The sequence below is a fragment of the Tinamus guttatus genome, unplaced genomic scaffold, assembly GCF_059628265.1.
Source record: "Tinamus guttatus ecotype Peru unplaced genomic scaffold, ASM5962826v1 Tinamus_guttatus_pri_ptg000188l, whole genome shotgun sequence".
Classification (NCBI taxonomy): domain Eukaryota; kingdom Metazoa; phylum Chordata; class Aves; order Tinamiformes; family Tinamidae; genus Tinamus; species Tinamus guttatus.
The window spans coordinates 996,450-1,022,065 of record NW_028288722.1 but is presented as its reverse complement, the minus strand read 5'-3'; the positions used below and the strand labels follow the sequence as shown (position 1 = coordinate 1,022,065).

General features: G+C 55.4%; 1 protein-coding gene across 1 annotated transcript; it reads left to right on the top strand.

Moving 5' to 3' along the window:
• The first annotated feature begins 600 nt into the window (after positions 1–600).
• Positions 601–25,462, top strand: MXRA7 (matrix remodeling associated 7). The gene is made up of 5 exons (XM_088523460.1): positions 601–892; positions 956–1,056; positions 5,910–5,970; positions 9,927–10,026; positions 25,085–25,462. Exons 1-5 carry the CDS (start codon positions 622–624, stop codon positions 25,197–25,199), a joined length of 648 nt encoding a protein of 215 aa, XP_088379586.1. The 5' UTR covers positions 601–621; the 3' UTR covers positions 25,200–25,462.
• The last annotated feature ends 154 nt before the right edge of the window (positions 25,463–25,616 follow it).

The window sequence follows — 25,616 nt, the reverse complement described above, 5'->3', positions numbered from 1 at the left end:
ACCTGCACGGAGGGACAGCCGGGGGGTGACGTGAGCACGTTGCACAGTCTGGATGCTTCAGGCTCTGCAAAACTCAGTGGGCACCGAATCACGGATGGCCCTGTCCGGGCTGCGCGTCTGCAGAGCGCACTGCCCCGAACGGGGAGTCCTCGCGCTGCGCCAGGCCCTGAGCGAGCCGGGGTGCGTGTGGGGCGGGGGGATCCATGTGCATCCCAGGATGGGGATCCATGTGCACCCCGGGATGGGGATCCATGTACACCCCGGGATGGGGGATATCCATGTACATCCCGGGGGGGGCGGATCCATGTGCATCCCGGGGAAGGATCCATGTGCACCCCGGGGGGGGGATCCATGTGTATCCCAGGATGGGGATCCATGTGCACCCCAGGTGCGCCCCGGGATTGGGATCCATGTGCGCCCTGGCCGGGGGGTGGTCCATGTGCACTCCGGGGTGGGGGGATCCATGGACATCCCAGGATGGGGATCCAAGTGCATCCCGGGGGGGAGGGGGCGGATCCAAGCGCATCCCGGGGTGGGGGGGGCGGATCCAAGCGCGTCCCGGGGGGCGGGCCCGGGCGCGGGAGGCGGGGAGCGCGGAGCGGCGCAGCCCGCGGCCGCAGCATGGAGGTGCCCGGGGAGCTGCCGCTGGCCGTGCCGCTGCTCTGCACCCTGCTCGCGCTCGTGCTCGCCTCGCTCTTCGTGCGGCTGCGGGGCGCCCAGGGGCAGCGCGCGGCGGCGGCGGCCCCCGAGCCGGGCGCGCGGGCGGCGCCGGTGCCGCTCCCGGAGGGCGCTCCCGCCGGGAAGGAGCGGGAGGAGGAGGAGGAGGAGGACGAGGGCGGCCGGGTGCCCGTGGAGGAGGTGGGTGCGGGCGGCGAGGGGAAGGCGGCGGCCGGCGAGCAGCGGGAGGCGGCGGCCGAGCCGGGCCCCCCCGCGCCGCCGCGGGAGCCGGAGCCAGAACCGAAGCCAGAACCGGAGCCGGAGCCGGAACGGGAGCCAGAAGCGGAGCTGGAGGCGCCCCCCGCCGAGCCCCGGCGCCAGGAGGATGCGCGCGGCCAGGTAAGGCCGGTGTCCCCCCCAGTGCCGGGTGTCCCCCCATCTCCTGCCACCCTCCTCAGCCTCCCGCCGGTGCCGTGGAAGGGCCCCGGGGCGGGGGGGTGGCAGGAACGGGGCTTCTCCCCTGCCTACATCGTGCGAACCCAACGGGGCGGGTTTATGGGGAGGATTCCTCCTCTTCTGGGGAGGATTTAAGGGAATGGTGCACGCGGGAGTCTCCCGTGCTTGGAAATCCAGCTGGGGCGGGGGGGTTGTGCCTTCTCCAGGTGCAAGGGAGGGTGTTCTCCGTGCCCCTTTCCTGGGGGATGTGGCACTGTCCCCTCGCCGGCACCGCCTGAGCCCGGTTCTAGGCCCACCCTGGGCAGAGGGTCCCGGTTCCCCCTGTGCTGGCGCTGCAGCAGGATCCTCATCCCCAGCTCAGCCCCCGGGAGGGCTGGGGGGGCCGGGCTGCCCATAAGCACCTGGTAAATCCTCCTCCAGCACCGGATCTTGTTTAAAAATAAAAGGCTGAGCCAGGGTCCTTGGGAAGAGCCCTCTGTGCTCCTGTGGGATCCACCGACCACTTGTGCCCACGCTCGGGAACATCCTGAGAAGCGCAAACTCGTTGCACGTGTGGCTGTGCCCAGGGCCGCCCTTGGCCTGGGTGGGGGGACATGACTAAGGGGAGGTGGCTCGAGAGGGACACGTCCTCAGCAGGTCCAGACAGTGCGTCGGAGCCCGCGGCCAGGCAGCCTGCGGCTATAATTAGCCGCGTTCGTAATCTGCATCCCGGCAGCCGGCCTCGGGCTCGGAGAGCATCCCCACGGCTCGGCGGGCAAGCCCTCGTCTGCGTCCCAATGCTCCGTAACGAGTCCGAGCGGGCTCTGAGCCTGATCCAGAGCGTGGGGATGTGGCTCTGCCTTCACGGGCTGGTACCTGGGCTCTTCTGCATCTCCAGGACCTGAGCTTCAGTTTGTTCCTGGTCCTGGCAAGCCCTTTGCTGGGAGTTCCCGAGAGCAGCCCCACTCCCTGCAGCGTCCTGGCCACCTCCATCCCTTTGCAGTGTCATTTATCGCTCCATCCCTGCGCTCCCAGGGGCGCCGGGAGCGAGGAGCTCCCACAGCGCTGCGGGGCGCCGGGCCGCTCCGCCTCGCCGTCACGAGCTCCTTGTGAGCAGGTTTCTCCTCTCATCCCAACCCGTTTCTCCTCTGCTCCCGTCGGTCCCGGCCGCGCTCCCACCTGCTCCCTGCCCGCGCCGTGCTCACGGCAGCTCCGCAGCTTCGCGGGACGTTATCCTGCTGCCCCCCAGGAAGGCATGGGGATGAAGGAGCAGGGGCTGCCACGTCGCTTCCCCTCCAGCCCCCTTTTCCTGGGCACATCCCTGGGAAATGTGTCCCGCGGAGCTCCTCTTGGCTCCGTCGTGAGCTGCGGTCCTTGGCATGACTCAGCACAGAGGTTCCATGGAGCTGCTCTGGCGGGGTCCATCGGGGAGCAGAGGGGGCTGTGTCCAGCATGGATCTCTAATTCCTATAATTATTTTTCCTTCTCCTTGTCTGCCCAGCTCGGAATGAGCCGGGCTGGGTCAGGGATTCACTGCAGCCATTAAACAGGGAGCCAGATGCTAATGGGGGCATCCGCGCTGCCCCCCGGCATCCCTGGGTGCTCCGCGCTGCGGCAGGCAGGGAATGTTCCAAGGCTTCTGCAGCCTCCCTTCGCAGCCGGAAAACAGGCCCTTGCAAGGAGCCAGGGGCAGAGCAGGGAAAAGAAGCCCGCGCATCCCGTCTCCAGGAGGGATCCCGATCCTCGTGCCAGGGAGGGGTGGCATGGAGGGATGGCCCCTTCCAGTGCCAGCAAGGAAGGAAATGAAGGCGGGTGAGGATGGAGCCCGAGATGGAGCGGGCAGAGAGAGGGGGTGACACAGGCAGGCGATGCCACCGGGGTGGCTTCTGCTGGTGCCCAGCTCGGCCCAGCCGGGGTGGTTAATGCCCAGGTGCCCCAGCTGGGGCCGTTCGCATGAGGACACGGGCGCCTCCACCCTCAAATACCTCCTGCCTCCCTTGGCTGGCCCTGGAGGTGGGAGGGTGCCTAACTAGGCTGCTGTTAGGTGCCTAATTAGGCTGCTGGCAAGCGCTGCCGCCCCGGAGCGGGGCCGGCTGCTCCTGCGCTGCCCCGGGCTGGAGCAGGTGCTGGGCCGCGGCACCGCTGCGACTTCCATTTCGGCCCTGCCAGAGCCGTCCCGGGCATCGCCCCGGGCCGGGAGGGCCATCTCCGCACAGAAAAGCAGCCCTTGTTTTAGAGCAGCTGCTGCTTTGGCTGCAGGGAGGACGGCGAGACCCACAGTCGGGGTGAAAGGGACCTGCCTGCCCAGCAGCTGCCTCACTCTGCTAAACTCTGCCTTAAAAAAGCTCCTTCCTTCCCCTTTTCCTCCCGTCTTTTCTTTTTCTGGCTCGCCCTTTGTCTGTCTGCCTTCCCCGTAGCCTCCCTGTCTTGCAAAGTCTTGCATCAGGCTTGGATGAGAAAGTGCAGCCATAAATGGCAACGCGCTGGGCCTGAGAGTTTATTCCAAGACAGTTTTCTCTCCCCGTCACCTTTGCAGTTCCCTGTGCTGCAGCGGGGCTGTTGTTTTTTCCCCATCCTGTCCGGAGACACCAGGACAGTCCCTTTGACCGGCGGAAAAAGGGGAGGACGCCGGCCTGACGTGCTCCCCAGATCCTTCCTGAGGTTGGCAATGAAGCCCCGGGACTTTGTTGCCCAATAGCAGCAAACTTAGGAGTTGGGGTTTTTGGAGGGCCAGGAAGGAGCTTACGTGTCTGAGCCACCCCGGGGACATCAGTGCCCAATGAAGTCCCCTGTGGCCAGCGTCGCCCATGCCGGGATTTCCCAGGTTGTCCTGTCCTGCCTCCTGCTCATCTGGGCCCCGGCGGCTGCAGACGGATGAGCATGAAGGCATCTCGGTTGCGGGCCATGGAAACCAAAGGGCAAAAAACACATTTCTGATGATCTGGCAAATGCTGAAGCTCCAAAGCCAAGAGGATAAGGCAGATGCTGCGCTAGCATTCCGGGTTGCTGGCTCCGGACCCGGCGGTGGCGGGTGCTGGTTTTGGAAGGAGGGCCGGGGTGCTGGCGCTCATGGTGCTTCTCAGGGCCACCTGAGGAGCTCGGTTCTTCCAAGCTTGTTCCTGACTGACTTTGGTGCGGGGCGAGTTGTCCAGTTCTCAGGTGCTCGATGTGGCCATGCTGGACTTTGAGGACGCTCAGCCTAGAGCCCGGGCGCTATTCCCACGGGAGCATCCCTGGCATGGGAGCTGCTGCCAAGCGAGCCGGGGCCACCAAGCCGCAAGGCTGGGAACGCAGCCACGAGGCCGCGTGTCCTTGGGGCCGGACAGCTGCTCCCTCCGCGTCCCCCTGCGAAGCCCGCGGCAAAGGGCGCTCTGTTTGCGGCGGCAGCTGGCCCGGGCGGCACGGCCGGGCTCCTCCAGATGCTCCCAGATAATCACACGGCTGCCTCCTTCCCGCCGGCCCGCGGCGCTTTCCGCTCGCGCGCCGTAGCCCCGAAATGTGGGGCAGGGTCCCGGGGGAGCCGTGGTGCTGGCAGGAGCGCAGGCGCCGTGGGCTCTGGGTTTTGGGTGTGTTTTGTCCCCGCCGGCTGTTTTTGCGGGTGAGCTGTGAGGCTGCTCCGCTCCGCTGCTGTTCCAGGCAGACACGATGTCCCCGGGCCCTGCCCACGTATCCTCCTGCACGGGCACCGGCCTGGCTGTGCCCAGGGAACTGCCCGCGTCTGGAAGCTGCTCCCCCATGCGATGTCCTGCTGTGTCCCTCCACGTGCCTGGCAGGGCATCCCCTCCCCGTGTCCCTGACTCCCTTTGCTTGGCACTGCAGTGACAAAGCGGCCGCCTGGGCACTGGTCACCCAGCACCACAAGCGAGGGGGTGTCCGGAGGGACGCGCCGCACTGGGAAGGGGCCGCACGGCATCCTCGGAGCAGCAGAGCCGTCTGGTGCTGCCTTTTCCTCACCGTGTCTTGTGCTCTGCTCTGCGGCTCCAGCATGGGCCTGCTAAGGCTTCTTGCAGCTTCTGGGAGGCCATGCCAGCCGTTTCCTAGCTTATTTTGCCTTTTTTTTTTTTTTTCCTTAAAGGGTGGTGTTTAATTGCCAATTCTGCTGTGGCAGAGGTGGTGGCCAAGGTGCAGAGGAAGGGACAGGGGGATGGAGGCAAGAGCTTGTCTGTGTCCTCGATGAATTCCCTTCCCGCCAGGTCGTCTATCCCAGCTGGAGGAAATGGCTCCAGACCCTGCCAGGGCACAGGAGCTGAGGCACTTTGGTGACACAGGGGCTCTGCTGCCTGGGCCGGGTGGCTGGTCGGGGTGCTGGGGGACACCGGGCAGTGCCAGAGGAGCAGGAGAGCTGGGGCTAGGGACAAGATTTGCCCTTACTGGGAGCTTTGGCCTCCCTGTTTTCCATGAATGGTCTCTCCAGCAACGTGTGCCGGCCCAGGCGCCGTGTGCGGACATGGGGCTGTGCAGTCGGCTCCCTCCGGCTGCCCTCACAGCCCTAACGCAGCTGGGTGCGCCTCAAAACCTCTAACTTCCCGTTAGGATGGGGAGATCCCTTGCAGTTCACAGAGGCTATGGAGACACGGGTGCCCCCCAGAGAAGTCCCCAAGGATGAAGCCGGTTTAGGCCCCTGGCAGGCTGCCCACAGCCATCTGCCCCGTCCCTGGAAGGGGCAGGGAAGGCGCTCCATGCCCTGGGATGCTCCATCTGCCCCGTCCCTGGAAGGGGCAGGGAAGGCGCTCCGTGCCCTGGGATGCTCCGTTCTGGCTGCCCCGGGCCCTGTTTGCCCTTTTCCTCACCCCTGCCCTGTTTTCAACCCCCTCCAGGAGGAAGATCCAGATTCGGAAAACGAGAAGCCGGAGGTGAAGGAGCCAGAGGATGAGGATGGTGAGTGGTGGGCAAGGCTTGCGGGAAGGATGCAGCCAGGTTAAAGCCTCCGAGTGCTTGGAGATGCAGAGGAGGGGATCGAGGTCCCAAAACGAAAGGGAATTACGAGAAAATGCACCCCCTGGGACCCTCGCAAGCAGAGCCCAGCGGAAGGGGAACGGGGGGCAAAACTCCTGTTTTAATTGTCCCTCTTGCCACAGGCAGCCCCTTGTGCTCCCCTCCACATTGCACACATGTCCCTGGGCCGCAGGGATGGCTTTTGGCTCGGTGTCATGGAGAAGCCGCCCAAAAAGCTCCTTGCTGGCATCCAGGCGGATCTCCAGGGGCTTTAGCCAGAGCCCTGTTTAACTGATTAGTCAATTACTTGATTGGAAAATGATTAATTGACTAATTGGGGTGACAAGTGGGCCTGTCAGGGAACGACACAGATGGTGATGAGCGAGAACGTGGCCGCAGGGGCTTCTTCATCCCAAGCGGCCTCGGGGACGCGGGGACACCCATGGGGGACAGGTGGGCACGATCCCCCTTCCTTGCCCCACTTTCCGCCCTCCCTTCCTAGGGCGCCCGCGGCAATCCCTGGCTCAGGAGGATTAGGCCTAATGCTGCCCCGCAGCCAACCTTAATCCCGGTGCGGCCCGCGGGCCCGCGAGCGCTCCGGAGCCGCCAGCGAGGGGCAGGGGGCGCTCGGGAGGAGCCGCCGGCGGCACCGGCGAGTCCCGCGCCCGCCACTCCGTGTGGCCGCGTGAGGAGACGGCCTTGGCGGCGGGCACGGCCCGGCCGGGGCCTCCAGGGCATCTGCTGCCGTCTGACTCCTCTGCCAGGTTCTTTAGAGCGTTTCTTAGGTGTTCCCGTGGGATAAAACGCTCAGTGTGGGCGTCCCCGCCTCGGTGGCACGGAGGCTCATGCAGCAGTCGTGGGGAGGTGACGGGTATTTGCAGTGTTCCCGGGAGCGAGCGCTGGGCAGAACCGGGCCCCGAAGGGCTCCCCACCGCCAGCCGCTGCCTGCGCCACGTTACCTCACGAGCCTGGGCTCAGGCACTTGCAATGCGAGGCAGGAAGGCGAAAGACAAATGTTTTATTTAATATCGGCTCGCCGGTGCTCGCGGTAAGTAGGTCACCTCATACTTCTGCAGTGCTTCTGTGGCCCGCGTGAAAATCCCGCCTCCCGTTTTCCGTTTGTTTTCAGGCCACGAGGAAAGTTCCTGAGCTCCATCAACAGCCAGAGGTTTTGGAAGCCGCACGCTGGCTCCCTGCTAACCGCAGCCGGGGCAGCGAGGTGGCCGCCTCCTCGCCGCCCTCCTCCCTTCAGTCTTTTCTGGTGGGGTGGCAATTACCCTGCCCTTCTTTGGGCAGGCCAAATCCCAAACCTCCATTGACTTGGCAGAAAACCATGGCAGAGAAACAAGCTTAATTGTCCTTGAAAATCAGGAAAGCTATACAGAGGTAATAAAATAGCTCCTGGTCTGCATCAGGGTAAGAAACAGGATGCTACACCCTCTTTTTTCTTATTTTTTCCCCTCTAAAAATCTCCTGAAGCAGCAGCCAGCTGGATTTTCTTTCAGTGCATTTCTATGGTCAGCCGAGGGGCTGATAAGCTGCAATGTGGCTGCTTGTTTCCAGCTGGCCAGACTTGTTGGTGGGTCCCCATACAGGGGTTTTCCACCGAGGGAAGCGGGATATGGCCGGGCAGCGTGTTCAGGGCTTGTGTTCGGATGCTTGGAAAGGTGCTGGGGGAAGGATTAGCCTCGCATTTCCCTCAGGAGGCCAGACGATGTTTTCAGATTAGAGAAATGCTTTGGGTCAGGGCTGATCCATTCGGACTTTGCAGGAAAGCTCTCCGGGAGCAGCAAAGTATGGGAGATGTAAAGAAGGAGGGAGGAAATGTTGTTATCTGCAGGTTTCTGTGAAACCTCCAGGCTTAGCAGCTCGCAACCCGTGGGCATCGTGTCGTGCTGGACACCGGTCACAGTCTGTGCCTTGACTCACTCCCCCCGGCTCCAGCAGTGACCTGGCAGTGCAGGGACGCCTGGTCCCCGACCTGCCCGGGCAGCCTTTGCGACTCGTCCTCCAGATCTTGGGTTTCCCTGTCTGCAACATGAGGCTCCAACGTGCCGATTGCATGGGAGTGCCCCAGGTCTGCAAAGTTTTGGCTGCAGCTCTACATGAGTGAGCTGGAGAAGCTGGGGACTGGAGAAGCCCCCAGATGGGGCAGTTGACCATTGAGGGTGGGGATGAAACCCTTAAGGACAGTGTGGGGAGGAAAATCTGATGGAGGTAAGATGGGAGTCCCGCATTTTCTAGTGCGAGGAGCCTCTGTTGGTGTGTTGGTGCTCTAGGTGACCCCGAGTGTGCAGGGGATTGGACTAGGTGACCTCTAGAGGTCCCTTCCAACCTTGAGCATTCTGTGATTCTATGATAAAGGGAAGTAACTGGTGCTGAGTCTGTCTGGGTGTGAGAAAGGGAGAATGACAGAGGCTGTGGTGTGTCTTCCTTAGGGAAGACCTGTCACCTCTCCATGACCGCCACCTAAGTGCCTGTGCCACCGAGGCAGGAAAGACATCCGTGAGTGTGGGCCTCCAGCAGCTGTGGTGTGGGTTAGAAGCAACTTCTTGGGTGGTTTGAGACAGAGGATGGCTCCATAGGTTGTATACAAGCTGGGGCTTTCCCTTCTGACACAAAACCCACCCTTGGGGTCTTGCTGGGGCCTGGAGGTATCACCTCAAGCATTTCCTTTGTGGGTACATGCAGATAGCAGGGTACCGCTCGCCTTTGGTGGACACCTCAGAAGTAGCCGCTGGGGTCCTCAGCCCCAGGGACTGTGGAAACAGCAGATGTTTCCGTGTGGATGTGGAAACAGCAATGTGAGACGGCTGGTTGTGAGGCAGCCAGTCCTGCAGTCCTTGGGAGATAAAGGTGCACAGATAAAGAGCTCACAGATAACCAGTAAAGGCAGCGACTCAAAGCATCCGCTCTTCCTGGGCTGCCTTTTGGGTTGACCTCCACTCCTGTTGTGTCCTGCCCGTTTGCAGGAAGATAAACCAGAGGAGAGATTTTTAAAAGCAAATAGTGCTGAAACAAAATCCGATTGGAAAAGGATCGGCTTTGGCTCAGTCCGTGAGCTTCAGCACTCTAATTAGCACAAGATGGAGACTGAGAAGTGTGGGGTGGCTGGGAACATGGAGCAGAGCACTCGGGCTGGGAGAAGGGACCCATTCCTCTCAACATCTGTCAGCTGGTGGCAGAGAGGGAGGTTTGGGCACAGCTGTGGTTGGTGCTGTCGAGGTGGCCTTGGCTCAGCTCTGTTTGCAGCCTTGGGATCTGCAGCGTGGCCACCTCCTTTCTGCACCAGCGTTGACAAAGGCTGCGACTGGAAAGGTCAGGGAGAGCTGATGGAGCCGGCAGCGGCTGCGCAGCTCGTGGCAGCTCTGCTTGTAGCACCATCTGTGAGCCCAAAGCATGGGAAGGGGCCCCTGGATGAGGAGGGGAGGCAGCAGGAACGCAGGTCTGGAGCAGGGAAAAAAGCGGTAAATGCTTCAAGCTAATCAGGGCAGGATTAGCATGTCTTGATAAGCCAAGATGGACCTGCAGGGCTCTGAATGCAGGCAGAGCAATAGCATATGCTTCCTGTGCTTTGGGATTTACTTGTATCTGTGTCCAAACAGAGCTGGTCACGCATTGCAACCAGCACAGCGGTAAAAATTCTGCAGCCTCGGGGGTTTCAGTGCGAGCTGCAGCCAGGGCTCCTGCTGTCCTCTCCAGCCAGCAACGGCCTCGGGGTCCAGGAGGCTCTGCAGCCAAATGGGACTGGGGCTGCTGGGACAACATAGCACCTGGCTGCGTGCTCGGGAGCAGGGCTCAGGGGAGCAAGTCCATTGCTGTTTGCCATTGCTCTGCAGTGCTCTCTGGCTCACATCTCCTGCTCCTCTCTGCCCCTCCCTTTCTTTCTCCCTCTCCAGCTGCAAATGAGACGTTCCCCTTTAAGTACAGTCCTGGAAAGCTGAGGGGAAACCAGTACAAGTCAATGATGACCAAAGAAGAACTCGAGGAAGAACAAAGGTAGGTTGAGTTTCCTGTTGCTTCTTGCCCAACACCATCGTGCTGGCCTCCTCTTGAAGCAGCTGGGGGGATTCAGACCTCTCTCCCCATAAATTACGTTGGAGACTTGGCTCAGTAACTCATCACACGTTGAGTCCAGTCCCCTCCTACCGAGGAAGACGTGAGAATGAATAGAAGAAATGCTAATTTAGGAGGTGGAGACATGTTGGCTCTAGATTCCTCTGGAGCTGTCCAAAATCCTTCTCTGACACTTAGACCAAGTTTCCTAGCTGATGTAGTTCCCTCAATCTCATAGCACATCTTTTGAGGACCTCTTAGCTCTTCCTCTCCCTTTACATCGTGGATGGCCTCCAAACTAAGGACGAATGTATAGGTCAGCAGTACCAAAACAAAGTGACTGACTGCAGAGCTTTAGAGTTCCCTGCGATTCAGGAAGGATGGGGAAGTCTGTACCCAGGGCTGGCTTCTCAGACACAGCTGATGGTGAGGTTGCGCTGTGGCGTTTACCTGACAAAGAAAGAAAATTATCCATTTCCACTTATTTGCTGAGAAATCTCTGCAGTTTACTGCAGAGCTTGAACCCTGCCTGCGGGAAGTGCCTGCCCAGTGACCAAAGACCAGCTTTCTAACTGGGGAATTCCCACTGCCCAGCCTATGTAAGGAAAATCAACTCTAGCCTTGCACCATGAGCTGCAAAGGTGGTCAGTGCTGTGGTGTGCAGGGCCCCCTTCCCCTGGCAGCCTGTGCTGTGTGCACAGAAGGTCCTTCAGCCCGTGCAACCATGCTGAACCGCAGACATCAGCCCCCATGGAGGAGGGTTTTGCCCTGCAAATGGGCTTCTGCCAGGCTGTTGCCTAGAAGATATGGGTAGCTCCTACCTCTTTTCTTTTGGGAGAGCTGCAGGAGCTGATTTTCCAGCAGAGACTCAAGGCAAGTCTAGGAGGTGCCTCCAGCTCCCCTGCTTCAGAGACAACTTTGCTTCTCAGGGCAACTGCAAGCAAGGGCTGTTCCCTCCCTCGCTGTCCGTTCAGAAGGGCTGAGGGACCTGATGCTGTCCCCAAGGGTGACCACCTTCTGGCGTGATTTGAGGAAATTTGTGGCCTGCGATACCACGGCAACCCGCATGATCTCAAGGTCTCCCACAGTCGGAATGGAAATTCGAGTGGAGCAGGGTGAGGGCGAGGGCAGAGGGATTGTATCGCGCCCCTGGATCAGGTGCTGTCCTGCTAGGCGAGCCTTGCTCCAAGGCCGCTGCACGCGGGGCTATCGGGTGTTGCAGGCTGGGCTAGCGGCGCTCGCTGCGTGCAAGGGCAGCTCGGGAGGAGGCTGAATTCCTGTGAGCACAAAGCATGGGAGATGTGGCTGTTAACCAGCAGATTTTGGACAGGATAGAGCTTGCCAAAAGAGAGCTTCTCAGAGCACAGGAAGTCCCTTTCCCCTTCAGCCCATCCTGAACTCACCCAAAGGGGTTGTACAGCACTAATGCATGAGTCCAGGACAGATTTTCTTCCTAGTGGAGCAGTTGCTAAGGCTGAGGAGGGAAGACTTTCACCATGGCTTTTCCCCCTCTGAACTAATCCTTTTGGAAGGAGGCAGTAATTTCAGGACAGGGTCTCCATCCGGAAGGAATGAAGAAGCTGAAAATGAGCCTGTCACCCTCTGGTAGCTTCCAGACTGTCCTGTCCTTGCTGCAAAAGCCCTGCTATGTCCTGCCCTGTTAGCAGAGGTGTCCTGCAGCCCATGGCATTTCTCCCATATGATTTTCATGTCAAGCAGCGGCTTCCAGGCTCCCAACTACCTGGGGTCTTGGGCTTCATCTGCCTGTAACACGGCCAGGAGCAAAGCTTTGCAAGGGCCGTGAGCTCTGGGGTCAGCAGCTGAGAGGGGATCCGGTTGCTGCTAAGCTGATTCTTCACTGCTAGCACCAGTTTGCTGTCTGCCTTTGGTTATATCTTTATTGTACCTGAAGTCTCTAAGCTGGAAAACACTGAGCCCGTCTGTTAGCTTCGTTGTGTTTTCACTCAAGGAAGGTGGCAGTGCAGTGAACTGAGCAAATGGGAAAGAAACCCGCAGGGCTCAATGGGGATTGCTGGGTTTGGATCCTGTTAAGCACCGATACAAAAATCTACCTGGATCGGGATCAGACTAAGTCTTTTACCCAGTGGCTTCTGCCAGGCCAGGAGTGCTGCAGGGCCTCAGGTGGATTCCTCTGACCTTGGGGTCCCTTCTGAACTGTTCAGCAACCTTCCATGGCTAGGGGCCATTGGCAGACTTTTTTTTTTTTTTTTTCCCTACTATCCCCTTATTTTCTTGTCTGTTCCATATTCGTGTTGTTTGTTTCTTTAAGATGGCTTTGTGGATTTTTTTTTTTTTTTGGACTCGCTTTGTTGCTGCCTTATTCCCCCTTCCCTAAGCCCTTCCTACGGCATCAGCACCTTTTCCTTGCAGGCCGGAGAGGTGGTGGGAGGTGGCAGGGCTGCTGCCAGGTAAGATGCTCGGCGGGCGAGCTGAGCTCGGTCCTGCACCTTCCTCCCTCCGCGCTCCTCTTCCTCTCCCCATCTCCACGCTCTCCTGCAAGCCGCCCGCGTTGCCGTTCTGCTGTGACCCAGGTTTGCCACCTTTATGTTGCAGGATTGAGCTGACCTCTGATCTCACATCTCTGTAGCAAGTACCTTAGGTCCTCGGCCACAAACATTCTTGCAAATCTTTTTGGTAAGGACATGGCGTTTCTTAGAAGTAGTGGTACCACCGATAACACCTGCTAATGTGTCTTTTGCTTTCTGGTTTCTTTTCCTGGGGGAGGGCTTGTTTCTGAGCTGCCGTTGCCCACCTGTCCCATCTCCTTCACAACCTCCCTCCCTCCTCATAACAGATTAATGAATCTGCTCCCCTCCATCTCCCCTTCCACGAGCACTCCGAAAGGCCGGGGGGGACAGGGGCTCGCACGTTTGTATGCTCACCCCTGCCTGAAGTTAGACATTGCCAAGACCGTTTCGATTCCCTGATTTGGAAAACTGGGGCCATGGAGTGAGCTGATAGGAGTGAGTCCTCCTGACAGGAGTAGCCTAAGCCCAGAGACAGGCTTTGTGTTTGCTCCTGGCCTGGCACTGTCAGCCCTCCAGTGTTCCCTTGGATCAGCAGTTGGTAGTTGTTGGAAACAACATCCCCAAACATTCAAGGGAGCCCTCCAGCTCCTCTGGAGGCTCCCTCTGATCGTGCTTGTCATCACTAGTCTGTGGCTCTTAATCTGGAGACTACTGATTTTGGAAGTGCTACTGATTGATTTACTTGCTTTTTCCGGGAAGGTCGATAGGACTTGAGACAGGAGTGGGCAGGCAGGAGGATGACATTCAGCTCTAATCCACATCACTACAAACGTTGTGGTTGTCTTGGCTACCAGTTGTTGAGAGTTTGTGGCTTCCAACTGGTGCTAAATCTGGCTTAAAAGGGGGAGGAATGTGACCTTCACCGAGTGATGCAACTTCCTGCCTCTGGTTATTTGAGTCTTAAAAAATAGAGGGACTTTCAGGCAGGGAGAAGGGCAGGAACTGTATCTGGCCAGTGTATCAGCTTGGGTGGTGGCTAAGCTGATCACACCTGGTAGATCACTAGTAGTTTTAGAACAGACCACGTAGTGTTTGCTCCCTTGGGGGAGAAAAATAGCCTGGGCAGGAAGGGGAAGAGTGCAGGGGAAGGATGCAGCCTTTAGCCAAGCCAGCACGGCAGCTCTCCCAAATCCCGTGCTCGGCACCGGGGGCTTTTGGCCATCCATTGCCAGCTGCAGAGCAGCACCTGGGGCTGGCCAGCGTGACGGGGAGCCCCACAGCTCGTCCTGGCTGCCCCGGAGGAGGTGGGCGGACGCGGGGCGCAGTCGGTAGCGGCTGGGCCCCGCGCGACGCGGCGCTGCCTGGGCGGACGAGCTGCAGGGGCTGCAGGACCTGGCTCGCGCGGAGGGGTTGAGGCGGCCTCTGCCAGCTGCTTTTCAAGCCTCCCTCGAGATCTGAAAGTGGTCGGTGGTTTGTTTGTTTTAATTAGGAGGGGAAAGGATTAGGACTTTCTCGAGTCAAGGCAACTGCAACAAGGCTGCACTTTTACTAACGAGAAAGCAACTGAGAAGTGATTCCCTCGGGCCTTTGCTTTCAGATCTTTCTTTCCGTGGAGCAGAGTGGGTCCTGGCCGAGTCTTGCTCGGCCCTGGTGGTGCCAAGGGGTCGAGCTGCCTGCGGTCTGTGCTCGCCACGTTCCCCAGGGTGTGTTGGCAGCAGAAAGGAGAGATGATGCTGTGTGACAGCCTCTGGAAAGGTCTCTCCTCTCTGTCCTCTCTCATTTCTGTGGTTCAGGAAGAGGTAGGGGCGGAAAGCCAGGAGGAGCCCTGTGGGCAGGAGATGGGGGTGAGTCTCTGCAGCGAGAGAAGGGCCCTCCGCTGTGTTTCTTGGACGTTCACCTTCCCTGGGCACCACGAAGCTGCCAAGATGCTTCTCGTTCCTGCGTGGGCTGCAGCACTAGGCAGGGGGTAATGTTTGCTGCATGCACGCTTGGGTGTAAAGCTGGTGGCTTCGCACACCCTGACTGGCGCTGGGAGCGGAGTGGAAAGGATGAGCCAGGGGAAAAGGTCAGGAAAGCTGCTGAGCCCGCGTGGGGTGACTGTGAGAGGAACAAATCCCTGCTGTCTCCAGAGCTGAACAAAATCCTGCCCAGCAGCTGGCAATGCTGAGGTCCCCATCGCCCTCCCAGACCCGTTCAGGGTCCAGCAAATGGCATCAAATTGTCTGGAGATGCTCTGCTGTTTGCAGGCCCCTTCATGGGATGGAGCCAGTGGACTAAGGGACGAGGTGATACCCCAGACCACAGTCCAGCTTCTGTGAGACGGAGGGAGAAGAGAGATCCCTGCACTAATGGGCTTGGTTCCCACAGTCCGTTGATCCAGTTCGGAAGCAAATTCTCTTCCTGACTCCCAATCCTCTCCTCTCTTCTGCTGGTCAGCCTTGCATGAGCTTAGGAAACACTGCTTAAATCTAGGTTAGACTTAAGCCTAGGGCTCAAGTGCAAACTGGAATTTGTGCAAGGAAACGGCTGTGTGTAGATCTCTGCCGAGTTCTTTTCTTGGCTGTAGTTTAGAAATGGTTTCTCCCCAGCTGGGTTCACAAGAGCGTCTTGGTTACAAGGCATGTGGATAAACCCAGGCCTGATCCTGGATTTTCAGCAAGGCAGGGTGCCCCAGAGCTGGCTCCAGGGAAAAGCAGAGAGAGGAGACCTTTCCCTGCGCTGCCAGACGTTCCGACTCAGACTGGGGACACAGCTGTACTTCAGGGAGAATCCTGCTTTGAACTAGAAAATGCTTGAACTGAGGACTCCGGAGCACACGAGGGCAGGAAACAGCTGCAGGGGTTTAGTGACCACACTGGCAGACTTTGACCTATTGCAAACACTTCCACCGCTGGCACTCTAAAAATAACTGGACGGATTGGGCTGGGGGTGGTTGCATTTTGGGAGAGCTCTTCACTGGCATCTGTCCTCATCCACCCCCTGCATCGTCATCACATGCCCCTTGCTCGCTTGCTTGCTCTCCCCTGTGTGTAGCATGGGCTCTGGGTCTCTTTCTCCTTCTTTCCCTGCTGCTCACCCACAACCCAGCAGCTTTGCTGTCCTGTCCTGTCCTGTCCAGCATGGTGCTTCTTTTGGATGAGGGAAGCTGGTAAGTTTAGGCTTTCTTTGGGCTTTTTTTTATTCGTTTGCTTTTCATCTTCTGCAGCACGATAGTTGTCCTGGACCAAGGGAGGAGGAGTAGCAGCAAGGACTCCAAAGACCAGGACCGTGGGGTTCTCCAGGTCAGGCTGGCCACCGCTTCACTGCGGCCACCAGCCGCGGGGACAGCACCAACCACACGCAGTGCTGCCACCAGCTCCATCCACCGCCCGTCCCTCAGAGGAGGGATGTGGAGGAGCAGTGTCTGGTGGCCGCTGTTGTGTCTGGGTCCCCACTGAGCTCTCCTTGCCCTCACGTAGGTGCTAAGCCCTGCTCGTGTGAGGAGCGACTTTCCCGTTGGCCTGGCCTCCACCATGTCCCCAGGGAAAATGTCCTCTGACCCATGGGATGTCGGTGGAGTTGAGCTTTGGCCCTGTTTACAGAGTGTCTGATAGTCATGAGTCCCCAGCAGCTTTAATCTCGGAGCAATAAGGATACCTGCTTTGGAGATGCAAGGGAAGGGTGGCCAGGAAGCCCCTTCCCATTCCTTCTCTGGAAGCAACTCTGCCCTCCCAGAGGGGAAATGTTTGCAGCTCCCCAGTAGCCTTTGCGGGGTGTGAATCTCTGACAAATCCACTTCGAGCTCCCAGTTTTTCACTTTTGGCTCAGGTCCTGAATTGTCCCAGCTTGTGGCTGCTTCTCTATGTCTCCCTCACCCAGTGCTTGCACTTTGTCTTCATCTGCTTCTGCTTGATGCTGTGCGGCGTGGGCAGCTTGCCGTTCTCTGTGTGCTCCTCTCCCGGAGCCTGGGACTGGCTCCCTCGCCCTTTCCCCATGGCCAGGAGACATCGGGGGCTGCAGGGAATCTGGGCAGAGCACCAGGCTCTGTGTGGATGGCAGCGAGCGAGCTGGACCGCAAGCACCAAGGGACAGGAAAAAGTGCACGTTGGCCTCTCCACAGCTTCCCACCGTGGCACTGTCTGGTTTGGGGGATGTTCAGGAGTGTCCTGAGGGGACAGACACAGGATGGAAGGGGAAAATCGCAGCTTCTCAACTCGGTGGAGCCTGCAGAAAGCTTGAACCACTTTCCTGGCTGTGCTGTGACTTTTGTGGGTGTAGCTGCCATGGCTGGGAAACGTGGGGGGCTTTTGCCACGCTCCCCTTTGAAGCCATGGGGGAAAGTCCAGCTCGGCGGGTGGCTGGCACAGTCCCCAGCCCGGGTGGACCTCAGGGACCACAATCCTGGTGCAGGCACCAAAGGTGTTGGGGCTTGTGCTCCTAAGTCATGTAGCTTCTAGTAATCTTGGCTACTTTCCTAGTTCTCCTGAGCAGCAATAGGTATATCCCCAAAATCATAGGTACCTTTTGACTTTCCTGTCTCACAGGAGGAACTTTCGATTTGTGTTGATAAAAGCTCCCTTTGGCACTTTCACTGTCCTTGCTCTTCTCTTTCTTAAGCTCTGTCTTTTCCTCCTCTACATTTAAGTCCTCTCTCTGTATTTTACTTATGGGCTGAAGCCAATGGCCCACACTTTTGGGACCACAGGGAAAATTTAGTGTTAATATGTCCTTTGCCAAATTCTTCCTGCAATGCACAGATCCTGGGCAGGACTGCATTACGGTCACTACCAAAGAAGAGATGGCAGCTATCCCAAGGGTAAAGAAAGGGCAAGAAATGAGATGGACGGGAGCTGCCTGAGGACAGCTCAGCAACTCTGCTGAGTCCGCCCAGCTCCCAGAGCCTTTCCTCACTGTTCTTGATCCGCAAGGATCAATCCTAGCCTGTCTGGAATGAGGAGAGTCCGCAGTTAAGTTACTATCTGCCATCTTTGCCTGGATTTCTGACCCAAGAACTGATGTTCCCAAGAAGCTCCCTGTGCCAGGCGGGGCGTTGGGAATGCTCTGCACTTCTGAAAATCAGCTTCCCAAAAGAAAGAGTTTCTGAAAGGGCATAACCATAGAGCAAGATACTCTGGGATCTTCTGGGAGGGTGCCAGTTCTGTGGAAAACTATGGTCCATGGATGAGCTACAGGATTTCCTGATGTCCTGCTACGGATTGTGCACGTGCGAGGGACAAATACATGTGGGAATTCTACTTGCCTGTCCTACTTGTCACTGCTGGGACACCTTTGCTTTCAAAGGCAGGAAGCTCCTGCCCTTCTGCCGATGCCATTGCGAAGTCAGAGTGAGGAGGTGGCTTCTGAGGCCATCAGAGGGACATCCCATTTCTGTCCACACTGGAGGGACTGCTGTCAAACAGAGGATGGAGGAACTGCAATCTGAATGACTGTTCTTGCAAGGCCGGTTCCTTCATGCTTCTCGGATCAGTGGTCCTCACCTTCTCGCCGTGCTGCTGTATCCTCAGGAAGGAGGTTTCCGTGGAGCTCAGTCTTCAGCTGCCAGTTGAGAGATGACATCCAAGGGCCTAGACATGGTGTCTCAGGGTACTGAGTTAGGAGTGGAAAGGGGCCTGAAGGTACTTTTATGGCCCCCAGCTGCCTCTCAGTCCTCTGACAGAGATGTTGGCTTTCCAGTCCTTCATAGCCCAGGATGAAACATGGTCTTCCAAGACCTTCAGTGCCTGAGTCTCCTTTGTAACTCCAAGGAAAGGCAGGTGTTGTTGTTCTCTGGCTCTTCCTCATTTGTTTTGTCAGCTGGACATCATTTTATGTTAGCTACTGATTTGGGCCTCAGCTGGAGCCAGAGCAGAGATATTTGTATACTCTACATTGCTAAAGAGGATGTGGGTCTCCAGCAAAGAAGATTCTGAACTGATTTGATTCATGTGCCGCAGGGAGAAAGCACTCTGCCCAGGCTGATTTCACAGTCCAAGGTGAAGGAAGGGAGGAACAAGCCAAGGATAGCAGGGCCTTGCAGCTCTCTGCCTCCATCCTGAGATAATTAGGGCTTCCAGGCTTCCTGGTAGCATGTGTCCTTGCCACTGCTGGAGTTTCTCAGCCTGGGGGTGTTTATATGGCCCCAAAGTCCCTAGTGATTGACTGCCTTGTGCTCTTTAGTCTAATCCCCCTCACAGCATCGTCCAGGAGCAGAAGGGGAGTGACCCTGTTGCGCAGATGGGGAATTTATTTCTCTGACAGGCGTCCAGGGGGTTCATGCTTGGTTTAAGATGTGTCACCTCTGCTCTCCTGGCCTTGCCCTGGAGGTGAGTGTCCCCACAGAGGGGCTGCAAGCTGCAACTGAGCCCCATGTGTGCTCCCTGCCATCCTGCATCCCTCCCGCTCCGGCGGCGGCCTCCTGGAGCGGAGCTCTCCTTCTGGGCCCCCGTGGCAACGAGCTTATGCTCTCACGCATGAAATCTGATTACGGCTGCGCGGCTTGAGCGGGATGATCCGGTCCTCAGCTCCGTGAATCCCGCAGAGCGATTATCCACTCCAGAGAATTTCTTTTCTTTGTCCTAACCGGCCGGCCACGGAGCCTCCTCGGCGTTGCTCGAGTAAGCCCGTCCCGCGTGACGCTTCACCTTGCGGCTCCCATCCGGGATCCGAATACTTGGAAAGGGGGATCCTTTGCAGAGTGGCAACCAAGGAGCAAGGCCATAACGTGACGTCGTGCTATGGCCATTGCAGGTTCCCAAACCCGCCAGGGCTGGCAGTGCCCAGTGCCTGTGTTGTCTGCTTTGACTCCGGTCGTGAGCAGGTGTCTTTCAACGGGGGCTCCGGTATTAGGGACCACGAATCCTGTTGCAGTCAAGGGGAATTATGCTTCCCGAGTGCATCTGCATGTGTTTTTCAGTGCTCAGGTGATGTGTATTATGGCTTCCCTCTGCATTAATGCAGGTCTCTGTATCCTTAGGAAGCTGCCCTACCTGTTGGCAGGATTCTGGATGGCCACGAAAGGTGCTGGAGCAGCCAGACCATCTGAAACGTGCAAGCTGAGAACAGATGGGCAGTTTTTTTAGCCCTGGCAGTGCTAATAATATGCTGCGAAACCTCGGGGAGCACCTAGATGTGCCCATCCATCAAATAGGTTTAATCATGTCACCCTCCTTTTCTGGGACATTGGGAGAGCTTATCATTGAAGCCCCAAAGATAGGGAAGTAGGCAAAAAGACAGGAACAGACATATCTGCAGGAAGATTTGGAAAGGTCAGCCGGTTCAGGTTCACTGTGCAGTGAAATCCGTGCTTGGTCCTGGCTTGGCTGCCCGCAGGTGGGAGGTGGAGACTGCTCCAGACAGGTAGGCTGGAAGCCCAAGGAGGCTCTTGGGCAGAGGCAGCCGCCTCTGGAGCTCCTGAAGGCTGCCAATTAGCTGGGTCTCCCCAGCTCTCCTTGCTGGGGCAGAGGGGCTGTGACTTCAGTTTGGTGCCAGGTGAGAGGATTTACACCTCTTTGTCTGGGTTCAGACTATCTTGCTGCAGTTGATGAAGCAAAAGTTCTCCTCAGAGGCATGAGGTTGGCAAACGGTGGCTTGTTCTGCCCCGATGTGGGAAGCTGCCTTGTCTTCCCCTCTCACAATGAGTTTTCCTCTGCTCATTTATGTGAATAATAATGAACCAAACCTGAGGGGTGAAATGACTGAAATGATTTTTCTTCTTCTCTCCCTGTTTCTCTTTGCAGAACTGAAGACTATATGAAGTTGTCCCTAGCCTCCTCCTAAAGGCATCCCTTGGCATCTTTAAAGGCTTGAGAGAAATACCAAAACCAACCAAACACACCCATAAGAGAAATCCATAAACCCTCAAAACTTGGGACCCCCCCCTCTTGGTCTGAAGTTGAGTTCTGCAAAACTCCTGTGGTATTGAGTTCGAGGAGATCCTGTTGTGCCTCCACGGACTGGGGCTGGTTCCAAGCAGTGACTTGAATTGTGTTTGGGGGGGGACTGGAGACAAACCTTCTCCTTCCCCCAAGCAGAGCCCAAATTTGACACCCAAATATGCAGCAAGTCTATTAGTTGTATCCATCACCATGTACAGCCCTGCTGCAAAATCTGTGTTTCTTTAGCAGGGTGGGTGATCACGGCTGTTCTCTCAGACCTACCTGAACCTTATACCAAATGATCAACCCATTTCTTCCCAGGGCCAAACTCCTCTTTATTGTTGGGTGGGAACTGCCTACGATTTCAAACGTTGTCTGGCGCTGTTGTATTCTGAGGGGTGGAGCGACAAAGTGGGATCAACATGAGGGGGCAGATAGCAGCTGGAATGACTCTAACCTTGCTTCTGTAGCTGTTTTAGCAGATAAATGATCCTTTAGGTAGAGGGAAGACTTCAGAAGTGGATGAGGCTGATAGTTTAGCTGTTCTGCCTGTGGTGGAGGTTTTGGAGACCGCATTTTGGCCACTGTTCATATCTGGATTCATACTTTTCCATGGTCCATCTCCCAGTGGGAGAAACCTGAGGAGGTAGCAACAGTATCGCGGGCTCCCTGTGGCTCAGGATGAGACTGGGGGGGTCCTGGAAGAGACACCCTAGCCCTTCCTGTGCTCCTTGCTGCTCCACAGCCCTCTTCTTTTGCTAGCCCTGTGGTTAGTCCGCTGGAGGCAGAGCTCAGCGACTCTCCTCAACTCCGTCGCATCGGGAGATGACTGTGGCTGGGCACAGCCCTGCTTCAGGGAGAGCAGGTTTCAGACCGGGCCAGCTGCTCTGCAGGATGGATCCCCATGGCAAGAGGAGTCGAGGTCCTCTTAGCGCTACTGTAGCAACCCCAGGCTGGGTGGAGATGTGTCCCTCAGAGCTTCTTGCTCTCCCTGCAGGACAACTGCCTCTTGGCTAAAGCTTCAAACATATCAGAAACCCAGCAGGCTGCTTTTTCCCCCCACACTTTTTTTTTCCTTCTTAATTCCTATGCAGACAATACTTGAAACCTTGCACTTGGTTGTCCCTTCCAGCCCCTGAGCTTGGCTAACTAGTGACAAAAAGGGCTCGTCTAAAGAACAGCAGGAGGCTTCAGCTTTAGGAGAGGCTGGGCTGTCCCGGCCAACAGCCGCTAGCCCGTGCAGTGGTTTGCAGATGAATTTAGACACATCAGGACCCTCTGCTTCATCTTCCTCACTGGTTCAGCCGCTCAGTCTCTTCTTGGTGGCTGACTCTGTGTCCCAAGCACCCAACTATGCAAAGAATGCCTTATATACATTGCGTTTAAGTTACATGGCAATATGTACATCAAGCAAAGCCTATAGCTGAGTCCGGATTTTCTGCTAGTGGCAGCGAGTCAAACTATTTCTTCAACCCAAATGGCTGTCTGGGTATTTTTTACTTTTGTTTGTTTTGTTTGTTTTGTATCTGATGGTGGCTCTTATACAAAGGACTGTAATTCTAGTGGCTTGAATCTGTAAAAATTGCCTTTGTTTGGTCCAATAAACCTTTGAATAGTTTATTCGGTCTGTGCTTGTTCTCCCTTCCCTTAGCAGCTTGTAATTTCTTCCCCGGGAGATTTGTGCTGACAATCTGGAGTCTAGGTTAGAGGTACATTCTGCTCTCATTCCCCTTTACCCTACAAGCAGTTTCACATCCTGAAGAGGAGAGTCAGGCCCTCAGTGAAAGTCAGCTTTTATGGGCTGGGTTGTTTTTCCCTTAACTGCAGCAATGCGCTATTGCAGCAGGACCCTGGTCTTGTTTGACAGTGGGAAAGTCAGAAAAATACCCAAATGTGGAGCCTCTGCCGAGGATTTTAGCTGCTGAGAATGTGGACGTTCAGCAGTTCCTGAAATGCAGATCTTTAATCTACCTATGACTAACCGCCCCAAACCGTCAGGTAATTGTAGAAGTTTTGAGCTGAAACGTCTAAAGAAGCCTAAGGGAGTTAAGTAGACAAGTGCCATTGTCTATCAACAAGAATTAGGCTGCTTTTAAAATCCCCAATTAATCTATTTTGTCAGCAATAAGGAAAATCCTATTTGACATCCTGAATCCAAGTTATTTTCGGAGCAGCACTTAGGGGAAGAGAGCGTGATTTTTTACTTGTGAATGGGGTAGGTTTGATCTGAAACCATTAGGAAAAGGAAACTCCGAGTACCAGAGTTGTTTTACAAGGTCACCTTTGATAGCAGAAGCTCCTTTTTGAAATCAGTGTCATGTTTTTGATATCCTACTCTTACTTCCCAGGCTCATTTCTCCATTTATCTTTGTTTTCCTCTCTCCCTCTTGTAGATTGTGTAGTACAGAGAAATACTTAACACCAGCAGCAACTCTTTTCTATTTCTTTTTTTAACCTCAGTCATGATATTTAATGTCATTTCTGTCAAGGGCCAGCCAAATTGCACTGATGTTGGCTTGAAGGAAAATCAGAGTCAATACTGCCTGTGATCTTGATTTTGGAGGTGGGGTGTGAAGGAAGCACTGGAGATTTCTGAAGTGCCAATGTCTGTGAAATAACGAGGGAGGGATGCGGAGCCGTGTGGAGCATTCCCAGCTGGGAAGGATTTCAGATGTGTGAAGCAAAGATGTGTATTGAATTTCTCCACACCAGACAAGAAATGTGCCCTCTGGTGCCCAGTGACGGTTCAAAATAAAATATTGATTGATAATGACTGTGCTTCCCTTCCTCTGGTCTGGAAAGGGCAGGCTGATGTGTGAAAATAAGAAGCATAGAAGAGAGAAATCCAGGCAGCTGACAGCCTGTGGCCAGAGCTTTCACAGGATCTGCAGGGTTTTTGCAGTATATGCTTGGCCTTATGACAACTGCATTTAACTGTAATAAAAAATAATTGGCAATCAGCTTTCTTCCATCGGAATTTGCTTGCTTTCCCCCACAGCTGCTTACTTGCTGCGATGGGGCTGAAAATACAAATCGTTCCTGCTAGGGCTGAGCCCAGGAGAGGGGAAAATGCAAAGCCCCTCTTGTCTGGAGCTCAGCACATGAAGGCTCCTCCGCTCATTCCGGACTCTCTCCTTCCCTGATTTTCTTGGTGCGGTTCATTCTGATGTATTGATGCAGCGCTCCCTTCTTTCAAACAAAGATTAGGCTCTGGTTTTGCTGATCTAAGGGTATTTCTACTGTTCCCTGTTACTTCAACAGCTAATAGCTTGTCCACGTAGAACTCACAGGGATGCTGCTCTAAGTTAACTCTTGATGTGCTTTTAAATGGATTAATTACAGTGTATTAAAGCCCTATGCAGGAAGTTGGCTGTGATGGAGAGAGGGATTCTTGGCTGAATGCAGAAGTAAAAGCCAGAGCCTGAATTTTCAGCCCAGGGAAGAATCATCCCGAGGCCAGAGATGCTAAAGAATCAGAAGGAGCCAGAACTGCCTCAGATCTGTGTTTTGGGTTGCTGAACCCTCAAAAAGAGAGCCGTTGAAGTAACAGAAACTCTCCCTCCCTTATTATAGCCAAAGAGCACCACAACCTCGTTAATTCTTTTCATCTCACACAGGACAGTTGATTATGAAGTGTGGTAGGAACTGCTGCAATATATTCTCAATCATACGGGTGCCCTGTAGTGAAAACCTTCCGGCCCTGACTGAAACCAAAGTGCACCTTCACTTAACCTCAAAATAGCTGCATCGTTTCATGAGCTAAGGACGAGTCAGTGCTTCAGAATGAAGGACATTCCTGTGCTGCCCACCCTTCTGCATCCCTGCGCGGTGATCAGTTGGCCTATGAATGATATAACCTCTCCAATAAAGCTTTGTGACAGGTACTTTGTGCTGCAGGGCATACAAAAATGATTAACTGCTTCATGTTCAGGAAAAGAAATGCATTGGTTGGGCATATATTATGGGGAGAAAAGAAAGGTTAATCACCAGGTAAAGGCTAAAAATCTGAATTAGAAGGTCCATTGGACAAAGTGGCCCACACATCAATCACCCCATTGCTTGTCTGGCTGCCAATATTTGACATTGGCAGATGAATCCTTGAATCAAAGCAGTTTTCTCTACATGATTTTATCTTCCAGTGGCTGATTTAAAGGCACATCTATACTGGAAGGAAGTCTAGCCTCTAGTTTTCAGGTAGGGTATACTTTTAAAATTCAAAAGCTGTTCCTGAATCACTCTGCATCCATACAGTCTTATTCCAGAATGAAAATATACTGTGCTGATCCACCTTAATATAGTTGTGCTATAGAGTCTGCTAAATTTGGATGTGTTGGTCTTTAAAAATTCCACATGTGGAGTTATCCTGAAACTCCGAGCACAGACAAGCCCTATGGAACTGTAAAGCTGGTGTTAAAGCAGTCAGTTTATCTCCATATTAGAAGAGATGTGGAGACAAGCACAAGGATGATTGGATAGATAGAAGGGGGTAGATGTAGAACCTGAGGTTCCCTTTTTCTCCTCTCACATGAGCAGATTTCCTGCAGTCGACAGGGCTTGTAAAATGACGCTGTTTGGCTGCGGGTTTCATTTGACCACAGTGTTCTTGCTCCCAGTGCTTGTGGGGACTGGCTATTCCTACTCTCCTTTTCTTCTTGACAGGGTTCAGAGAGAGCAGCTGGCTGCCATCTTCAGGCTCATGAAGGAAAAAAGTGACACATTTGGAGAGATGTCTGAAGGGGACATGAAGGAACAGCTTAGGCTCTATGATATATAAGCTCGCAGCCAGTGCTGGCTATGCCCAGAAGTCATCCTGGCCATTTTGCAGGAGAGTGTAGTGTTACAAATGTATTTCATTAGTTATTTTGCTATTCCAGGGTGTTTTGCAGATGCATATGATGTCCTTGATATATGTTTCTAAAGATTCATAATTTCTCTCCTTTTCTATCAGTTTTCCTTGAAGAGTTACTTTCATCTCATGAAGAGATTTTTACCTCGTTCTGGCTGGGCCATATGTCTCAGTCATACAAAGTTGCTTTTTTTTTTTTCCCCCTCAACATGCTTTGTAAAAAATAAACTTTCTAACCTTAGTCATTCATCAATTTGATATCTAAAGAAAACCAAAGACCGATAAAGCAGCAGATGTAAAATGGATGAAATAAGAGAGTCACGGAGTAGTTTGGTCAGCAGGGCC

Excerpts from the sequence above, each read along its gene's own strand:
- MXRA7 (XM_088523460.1), top strand. The coding sequence starts at position 622 with ATGGAGGTGCCCGGGGAGCTGCCGCTGGCCGTGCCGCTGCTCTGCACC. Across the intron at positions 893-955 it reads CGAGGGGAAGGCGGCGGCCG|AACCGAAGCCAGAACCGGAG; the intron begins GCGAGCAGCGGG and ends AGCCGGAGCCAG. Across the intron at positions 1,057-5,909 it reads AGGAGGATGCGCGCGGCCAG|GAGGAAGATCCAGATTCGGA; the intron begins GTAAGGCCGGTG and ends AACCCCCTCCAG.